This window comes from Folsomia candida, unplaced genomic scaffold (genome assembly GCF_002217175.1).
Source record: "Folsomia candida strain VU population unplaced genomic scaffold, ASM221717v1 Fcan01_Sc055, whole genome shotgun sequence".
Lineage (NCBI taxonomy): Eukaryota > Metazoa > Arthropoda > Collembola > Entomobryomorpha > Isotomidae > Folsomia > Folsomia candida.
In genome coordinates, this window is record NW_019091247.1 from 163,822 (window position 1) to 174,048 (window position 10,227).

A 10,227-nucleotide genomic window follows, 5' to 3' on the forward strand; every position below is an offset into this window, starting at 1 on the left:
CCATTTTGACCTCAGAGGTCATATAAAGGTCACATAAGGGTTATCAACTGTTAAATTTGACACAAATAAGACACAAAAGTCGAAAACACGTCAGAAGTGTCAATCTTAACAAATTTTCGAACAATTTGATATTCACATTGACGTATGACACTCCTTTCACCCCTTGGTTACATGCGTTGTAACGGTTTATTTTTTATTAGGGTCACAAGTTTACGTCTTTAATTTTATAATTATGAACATATATAATAATTATCCTAAATTTATTTGTTTCGTCCTCATAAACTATATTTGTAGAACTAAATATTTGCAATAAGGAATAAATTCCTGTCCAGTTTTAAATACTAAACATTTAATAATTTTACACAAAACCTTATTTCAACAGGACCAAGGAATCGTATGACCTAACATGACCTACCGGCTCATTTCCTTTAAACCTCCAAAGTTTATAGATGACTTTTTTCGCCGCCACGTATCCTCCACCATCCTCACCGCCCGCGTCGACATAAACAGCTCCAATTAACGCTTCTAGTAATTTATCGCAACGCCCAACTCCAGATTGGTGCAATTTTACAAATCTATCCAACTGGAGAAGATCGGCAATTTCTTGTTGTCGGTTTCGATTTACGAGGTAGTCACGTTCTTTGGAAAGGTGGCCTTCAGTATGGCTCGGATAAGTGAGGAAGAGATAATTCGTGACGACAAATTTGATGACGGCGTCGCCCAAGTGTTCGAGACGTTTAAAATCGTGTGACGTGGCTTCCTCGAAAAGTTTTTTATCCTGGAAGGAATGCCCGATGGAGGATTCGAGTTCGGAGGAGTAGCCTGCAAGATTAATAAAAAATTGAAACCACTTAATATACTTTGGGGGGTATTTGGGATAGTTCCATTGTTTCCAAAATGGCATAAAAAACTTGTTTAAAAATATGGAAGTTCTTAAATTTTTTGTCCACTAATAAATATATTAAGTTAGTATTATTGACTGTTTAAATGTGTACGAATTTTTGTTTAACGTTGTACACTTGTACCTTGTACCTGCAATTTTAAATATTTAATGTAACTGGATTTAATTTTTTGCTTACCTTGACCCATTTTTGATTAGATTGTATAGACTTAAATTATGAAATTAAATTGAATTAAAATCTGTAATTTTATATTAATGTTTTTTTAAATAACTATCGCGACGATGTTTGTCCACAACTGTATGTAGATTTTAAAAAGTGTGGAGTGCAAATTTCCAGACAATTGCCTTTTATTGCGAATTCTTGATGCGAAGGTGACGTTCCTGGAAGAATGCATGGCATAATGGTCAAGATCAACCATGTGCAAATACATAGGTAGGTTTGCGTCATGCTACGTTAAGTTTGTAAATATGTTATTGTTCACCAGGGCACTGTTCTCATTCAGACAGTTGCATACGATTGATTAGGGGCAAAATACGTTCTTATCAGTGTGCGGCCACTTATGTCATGGGAAAGGATTCGTTGGGTAAACTAACGTATCTTAAACGATTTAAACGTATGGAACGATTTGTGATGTTATTTTTGTCAACAACAAGCAGAAAGGCAGACAAATAAAATAAAATTACTCCCCTGTGCATACATCTATATACTTGGCTAAAGTTTTTCTCACGATTTTTTCATATTCATAGATTCATACACTCATAAAAGAAATTTATTGACAACGAGCATAAATCGGTATCACTGAGGACTCGGCTCACAATTTCTAATTATCCACAGCCGTATCCAGCTTTATAAATCATTTTTACACATACCTAAACGCCGTATGTACAGAAATGGGTTGCCAATTACTTTACAATTATAATTGTATAATTAAAATATCTACATATCGTCGCACTAATTCTAAATAGACGTAAGTGCAGTCGATGTTTTATTTTTAAAAGACGTAAGTGCACTCAATGTTTAATTTTAAAAAGACGTAATTGCACAAAAAAACTAGTAAAACGACGGTAGTGCACTTTTGAAATTATTAAGAGTAATTACTTGTTCAAAATTGTCAATTGAAATTTTAATTGGCCCTGGTAGGCTAGTAATGAAAGAAAATTCAAAATTTAAAAACCACACCCTCAGGGGGTGTGGTTCTCTTGGGCCTAACGTAAGGTGAATCAAATCCTGACTTTTATTTCTTTTCCCCCCCGATAAGGCAATTACTAAAGATTATTAAAAATTTAAAAACCACACCCTTGGTGGGTGTGGTTCTCGGCGCCGAATTTGCTACAAATAAAACATGGCATCTAATATATTATTTTTCTCAGCCCGATGATCCATATTCGACGGTGCACATAAAATTTTAAAACTAAAATTTTCAGGGGGTATGGTTCTTAAACCCATAGGGAATAGGTTACAACTTGTCAAAATTCAGTTTTGGGACCTTAGGGACGTTCATAAACTTCATAACGCAAATTTTGGCTTTTTTGGACACCCACCCTCCCCTATGTCACGCTGGTGTCACAAAAATTGGTAGCCCACCCACCCCCCCCCCCCACAGTCACGTAACGCAAGTGTCTAATTGTACAGCCTCCAAGAGAGATAAATTGTCAGTGTTGGTTTAGATGAAGGTGTTCAGCATATGTATTTACATATGACTTAATGAATTTTGAAGTTTGAACTTCAAATTTTTAATGACGGAAAATTCCAAACTTTATTGTAAGTATGTATGATGTTCGAGTGGGTTGAACAATTGGTCTGAATTTCAGACCAATACTAAATAATTAACTTTTGGGATTTATGTACATTATGAGGATATAGTCAACTTGAATTTCAAGTATCATTAACATGTACATAAATACTAGTTAGCTACTTGGTATACATGCAAATAAAATACATAACTACTTTTGAATTAAAAACATCGTTTCTGCTATTTTAAGTATACTTTGCTCATCTTATTAGTGTTTTAGTATCAAAGTATTTCCACTTTTAATATGAAAAATGAATGAAGACTTTTAGGACTTTTAAGTTTGGAGGAATGATAGCTTGACGATTTTTGTGAACTCTTTATACAGGCATGTACTTTGTGGCGAAACAAACCCATCTTGAAATTTTTTTTCTGAATAATAATTTCATGTTATTCGATGTGTAGTAAATTTCAAGTCGATAAATTAAGTCTTACGAGCGTAATCGATTGACATACAAAGAAGTAAGCAACTATATTAAGGATAGATTAGCCCCCCAACTTGGGGCTAGGGTTGCCGCGGGTAGCGAAAATGCTACCCGTTACCCGACCCGTTACCCGCAGCACAACCACCCTTACCCGCACGGGTACCCGTGCGGGTACCCGTTACCCGCTACCCGTTATGAGAATTAAGTTAAAACCTCACCAGCCACCAGAATAAATTCGATTTAATTAATTATTGGCTCATTTTGGTTGATATGTATTTTGATACAATGCTACGCAAGTAACGCATGCCATACTTTGGTATGGGAATGTCACTAGATGTTTCTGAAACCGAACTTTTTGGCTTACAATGGAACATTTTTCAAACTACATCGGAATTTCTTAGCGTATTATATCAAAATATAAATCCCAAAATTAGGAATTATCGATTATATTTCCCTTAAATAGCCAGTTTAAAGAAAACTATTGGGGGCAGAGTTCAAAGTCCACCATGGTTTCCGTCCAGTGGAGGAAAAACATGAAGAACATTTACTTAAAAATTGAACTTTGCCGACAATATTTTTCTTCAAAGTGGACATTCAACGGAAAGTATCATTCAACGGAAAGTATTCCTAATTTGTTGCTTGAATTATTAATATGTATACTCGCTAGACAATCTTGGTGTACTTTGTGAACTGATTTATGCCGAAAATTAAATAAAAACAGAACTACCCGTTACCCGTGCGGGTAGCTCTCGCTACCCGCAGATAACGGGTACCCGCAAGAATTGTGCGGGTATGCGGGTAACGGGTACCCGACCCGTTACCCGCGGCAACCCTACTTGGGGCTAAACAATATTGCTGTAAGGCTTCAAAACAGCACAAAACTTTAGATAGCTGAATATTACCCTAACCTTACAGGGTGGAAAATATATATTTTTAAAATATAAATTCTCGGTATACATAAATTTAGTTTCATTCATTTTTATGATTGTTATGCATTTTATGTACTTTTATACCCACAAATTCCTAAAAACTAACCTAAACTAAAAATTATATTGTGTGCACAAAGAGAAATTTGCGTTACAGTAACATGTATCAGCTCACCCACCCTCCCCCCTGTCACGCTGCGTAACGGAATTTCTAGTACCCACCCACCCCTCTTTGCGTTATGAAGTTTATGAACGTCCTCCTTCGGGGTGTAACCAAGTAAAACTTCAATTTTGAAACTTTGGGGGTGTAACCAAGTAAAAATTCAATTTTGAAACTTTGGGGGTGTAACCAAATCAAAATTCATTTTTGGAAACTTTTTTGGTGTAACCAAGTAAGAATTCAATTTCGGGTTTAAGAACCACACCCCCTGAAAATTTTAGTTTTAAGATTTTATGTGCGCCGTCGAATATGGATCATCGGACTGAGTAAAATAACATGTTAAATGCCATGTTTTATTTGTAGCAAATTAGGCGCCGTGAACCACACCCACCAAGGGTGTGGTTTTTAAATTTTTGATAATCTTTAGTAATTGCCTTATCAGGGGAAGAAAAGAAATAAAAGACAGGATTTTGATTCACGTTAGGCCCAAGAGAACCACACCCCCTGAGGGTGTGGTTTTTAAATTTTGAATTTTCTTTCATTACTGGCCTACCGGGGACAATAAAGTAAAATTTCAATTGACAATTTTGAACAAGTAATTACTCTTAATAATTTCAAAAGTGCACTACCGTCGTTTTACTAGTTTTTTTGTGCAATTACGTCTTTTTAAAATTAAACATTGAGTGCACTTACGTCTTTTAAAAATAAAACATCGACTGCACTTACGTCTATTTAGAATTAGTGCGACGATATGTATCCAGTTATGGGAACACAGGAATACTTATAACTACTTCATAATTTGATAATTCAAAAAATAGTCATGATCGGAAGCCCAGAAAGTAAAACCATGTTAGATAAACTGTTAAGAAAGAGTGTAAGGTGTATTCTCCGAGTTACGCAAAAAATTGTTTTACAAAGTATCGAAAAATCTGACTACGCAGCAGTCGCACAAAAGAGGTTCCTAAACTTAAAAAAAAACGCAGATAAATCGTAGAAAATGTCCCTTAAATAGGACGAAGAGAGAAACGGACTACAAATAGTACACTTTCTCCAGCTCCTTTCCTGGGGGAAGTGTACCTAGAATAGAAGCAACGTTCCCACGTTGAGCGGCGAGCGAAACCCGCTCGCAAAGAAAATTCACGGCGCTGGCCTGTCCAGTTGTTCTTGTTGCAGCGATCCTCTGGCCAACTTGGAGGATGAAGGCCAGTCCCTCTTGGCCCCAAACTCCCGTGGTCTCTATGGCAACGGGCAAAAAAATGTAATAAACCCCCACCCGACATGACCGCCAAAAAAGTGGAAGCCAAGCTGGCGGATGGTGACATTCGGAGAGCAATCCGCCTAGCCTGCTCCGACGACACCATCGCACCGTCCGATGATGAAACCCTTGCCGCCCTTCTCACCAAACACCCTGCTCGCCCACAACCAGTCGACTTTCCTCCCCCATTGGAGGATCCCGCCTTTGCCCCGGTATTGGACGAAGAGTTGCTTCGGGCAATTTCCTCGTTTCCGCCAGGGTCCGCTGTGGGACTAGACGGATTGAGGCCCCAGATTTTGAAGGACCTCCTAGGGTGTAGTCAAGGAGAAGGGGGCGACCAACTCAATGCGGACCTTCCTCAACAATGTCCTCTCCGGGGGAGTCCCGCCAACTTTCTGGCCACTTTTTTATGGAGCTTCCCTAACGGCGTTAAAGAAGAAGTCGGGCCGGATTCGACCCATCGCTGTGGGGAATACATGGCGGCGTTTGGCCGCGAAGATCGTCGTGGGAAGAATTACCCCCCAGCTAATTAAACATTTTTCCCCCCACCAACTGGGGGTGGGTATCAAGGGGGGCGCGGAGATCGGCGCCCACGGAGCCCGCATCTTTTACGGGCACGCCCACACCTCCCCAAAGGCGTTCCTGAAAATCGACTTCAGGGACGCCTTCAACGAAATTTGGCGGGACACGCTACTCCACGCCGTCCGCAACCAGTTCCCCTCAATCTTCCCATTTGTGGCGCAATGCTACGAAAGCTCCTCGGCACTTTTCTACGGGACGATCCCCATCCCCTCCCTCCTTGGGTGCCATCAGGGCGACCCCTTAGGCCCCGCCCTCTTTTCTCTCGTGATCCACCCCATCGCCGAAGCAATGGAAACCGAGCTCAACTTTTGGTATCTCGACGATGAGGCCATTGGGGACACGCCGGAGAAGGTTTTGGAGGCCCTAGCAACGGTCGCTAGGATGAGTGGTGAGGTGGGCCTTCACCTCAACCACGACAAGTGTGAAGTGGGGATCCTGGGGGCGGAGCGGGACACCGCCATCGACATCCTGCTCCAATTTCAGCAAGTTGCCCCCGGAATCCAACTCATGTCCCCCGATCCTGCGATGCTGCTGGGCGCCCCCCTTACTAACGAAGCGTTGGGAGTGGTCTTGGCCATGAAGACCCAACAAATTGTTGGCAACAATTGGCCACTTTCTCCCAAAGACTCCTCAACCTTTCGGCGCATTTGGCCTTTTTCCTCCGGAGGGCGTCCATTTCCATCCCCCGGCTGATTTACTTTCTCCGTTGTGCCCCATCGTGGAGAAAGTTGGACGCCCTCGCCCACTATGACGACACCCTGAAGGACGCCCTGGATGGGATCCTCAACTGCTCTCTCTCGGAGGCTGCATGGATGCAGTCCTCCCTACCCATGAAGGAAGGCGGCCTAGGGGTCAGGCACGCTGTGGATGTGGCGATACCGAGCTTTTTAGCGTCGGTCCACAGCGTCCTGCCCCACGTAGAACGTCTCCTTCCGAACCACCTCCATGGTACCGACATCGCCATTGCAGAGGGGGTGCAGCGGTGGACCGACCTCGGCCTTACGGACCTACCACCTGAAACCGTCAGAGGGATTCAGTCGGCGTGGGAACGCCCCATATTGGACACCACTGTGTCCCAACTCTCCGACTTGGCAGTGATCCCGGAGGATACTGCCCGCCTTCGTTCCCGCCGCGACAAATACGCCGGGGTGTGGCTCAACGCCCTCCCCTCTCAACAACTGGGCACCCCTCTCCCCAACGAGACCTTTCGGGTCGTAATCCCCCTCCGCCTCGGCTGCGACATCTGCGAGCAGCATAAGTGCCCCTGCGGGGCGCAGGTCACCTCCCGCGGCTACCACGGCCTCTCCTGTCGCCGTAGTAAAGGTCGTTGGTCGCGCCATGAGGCCGCCAACGACGTCATCGCCAGAGCACTCCGGTCGGCCGAAGTACCATGCATCAGGGGGCCCGCGGGGTGCTCCACTACGGACGGCAAGCGTCCCGACGGGATGACACTTGTCCCTTGGTCGCGGGGGAGGTCCCTTGTCTTGGACTTCACCTACGTGGACACATTTGCCCCCAGCTACCTCCCAGACACCGTGCGCCACCAGGGCACTGCAGCCATCAAGGCAGAGGACCGCAAGAGGAAGAGGTATGCTTTCCTCTTGGACCGGTACATTTTCGTCCCCGTTGCCATGGAGACCACGGGAGTATGGGGCCAAGAAGGACTGGCCTTCATCCTCCAAGTTGGACAGAGGATCGCCGCCACCACTGGTGAGCCCAACGCCGTCAACTTTCTCCGGCAGCGGGTTTCCCTCGCTGCTCAACGTGGGAACGTTGCTTCGACTTTAGGTACACTTCCTTCAGGAAGGAACTGGACGAAGTGTACTATTTGTAGTCCACTCTCTCCCCCTTTTACGGACATTCTCTGCGATTTTCTGCGTTTTATTTTTACGATTTTTCTGCGATTTCTGCGTTTTTTTTAAGTTTAGGGACTTATTTGTACGACTCCTGCGTAGTCAGCATTTTGTGATAATTTTCGTGATACATATTTTTTTCACACATACTCTGCGATACACCTTATACTAAGATTTAATAAAAATCTAACTATTAAAAAATGTATCTGTCCAAGAGGAAGTCGTACTTCTCCCTCTTGCGGTCTTCTGCCTTCCTGGCTGCAGCGCCATGGTGGCGCTGCAGCCATGCAGCCATTTTTAGGCCTATGCGATGTAATTGAGCTGCAGAAGTTAGTATCAAATCGATCGGTTTTCCAAATCTACGCCACGCCAAATGTTTTTTCTCGACTAAGGCTGGCTTAAATGCCCACCAAACATAGAGTACATAGCCTCCGCCGTTTTGTTCCCCAGAGATTATCTTTCTGACAGCCCTGGTGTACTACATGAATCGGTTTCAGTAATATCTATCTATCTGGCCATGAATATAGATATTTACCATAAAAGGTCGGCCTGATCCATGCTGGCATGATCCTTGATTCACTAGCAGCCTCAAAATATTTTTTAGGCCTATGCGATGTAATTGAGCTGCAGAAGTTAGTATCAAATCGATCGGGTTTCCAAATCTACGCCACGCCAAATGTTTTTTCTCGACTAAGGCTGGCCTAAATGCCCACCAAACATAGAGTACATAGCCTCCGCCGTTTTGTTCCCCAGAGATTATCTTTCTGACAGCCCTGGTGTACTACATGAATCGGTTTCAGTAATATCTATCTATCTGGCCATGAATATAGATATTTACCATAAAAGGTCGGCCTGATCCATGCTGGCATGATCCTTGATTCACTAGCAGCCTCAAAATATTTTTTAGGCCTATGCGATGTAATTGAGCTGCAGAAGTTAGTATCAAATCGATCGGGTTTCCAAATCTACGCCACGCCAAATTTTTTTCTCGACTAAGGCTGGCTTAAATGCCCACCAAACATAGAGTACATAGCCTCCGCCGTTTTGTTCCCCAGAGATTATCTTTCTGACAGCTCTGGTGTACTACATGAATCGGTTTCAGTAATATCTATCTATCTGTCCATGAATATAGATATTTACCATAAAAGGTCGGCCTGATCCATGCTGGCATGATCCTTGATTCACTAGCAGCCTCAAAATATTTTTTAGGCCTATGCGATGTAATTGAGCTGCAGAAGTTAGTATCAAATCGATCGGTTTTCCAAATCTACGCCACGCCAAGTTTTTTTTCTCGACCAAGGCTGGCTTAAATGCCCACCAAACATAGAGTACATAGCCTCCGCCGTTTTGTTCCCCAGAGATTAACTTTCTGACAGCTCTGGTGTACTGCATAAATCGGTTTCAGTAATATCTATCTGTCCATAAATATAGATATTTACCATAAAAGGTCGGCCTGATCCATGCTGGCATGATCCTTGATTCACTGCCAGCCTCAAAATATTTTTTAGGCCCATGCGATGTAATTGAGCTGCACAAGTTAGTATCAAATCGATCGGTTTTCCAAATCTACGCCACGCCAAATTTTTTTTCTCGACTAAGGCTGGCTTAAATGCCCACCAAACATAGACTACATAGCTTCCGCCGTTTTGTTCCCCAGAGATTATCTTTCTCACAGCTCTGGTGTACTACATGAATCGGTTTCAGTAATATCTATCTATCTGTCCATGATTATAGATATTTGCCGTAAAAGGTCGGCCTGATCCATGCTGGCATGATCCTTGATTCACTAGCAGCCTCAAAATATTTTTTAGGCCTATGCGATGTAATTGAGCTGCAGAAATTAGTATCAAATCGATCGGTTTTCCAAATCTACGCCACGCCAAGTTTTTTTTCTCGACCAAGGCTGGCTTAAATGCCCACCAAACATAGAGTACATAGCCTCCGCCGTTTTGTTCCCCAGAGATTAACTTTCTGACAGCTCTGGTGTACTGCATAAATCGGTTTCAGTAATATCTATCTGTCCATAAATATAGATATTTACCATAAAAGGTCGGCCTGATCCATGCTGGCATGATCCTTGATTCACTGCCAGCCTCAAAATATTTTTTAGGCCCATGCGATGTAATTGAGCTGCACAAGTTAGTATCAAATCGATCGGTTTTCCAAATCTACGCCACGCCAAATTTTTTTTCTCGACTAAGGCTAGCTTAAATGCCCACCAAACATAGAGTACATAGCTTCCGCCGTTTTGTTCCCCAGAGATTATCTTTCTGACAGCTCTGGTGTACTACACTAATCGGTTTCAGTAATATCTATCTATCTGTCCATGAATATA

The 10,227-nt window shown here is 42.9% G+C and overlaps 1 protein-coding gene across 1 annotated transcript; it reads right to left on the reverse strand.

Moving 5' to 3' along the window:
• Window positions 1-222: 222 nt before the first annotated feature.
• On the reverse strand, window positions 223-1,207 carry LOC118433506 (ribonuclease 3-like). The gene is made up of 2 exons (XM_035845483.1): window positions 1,080-1,207; window positions 223-822 (listed from the first exon to the last, which is right to left on the reverse strand). Exons 1-2 carry the CDS (start codon window positions 1,087-1,089, stop codon window positions 371-373), a joined length of 462 nt encoding a protein of 153 aa, XP_035701376.1. The 5' UTR covers window positions 1,090-1,207; the 3' UTR covers window positions 223-370.
• Between the last annotated feature and the right edge of the window lie 9,020 nt (window positions 1,208-10,227).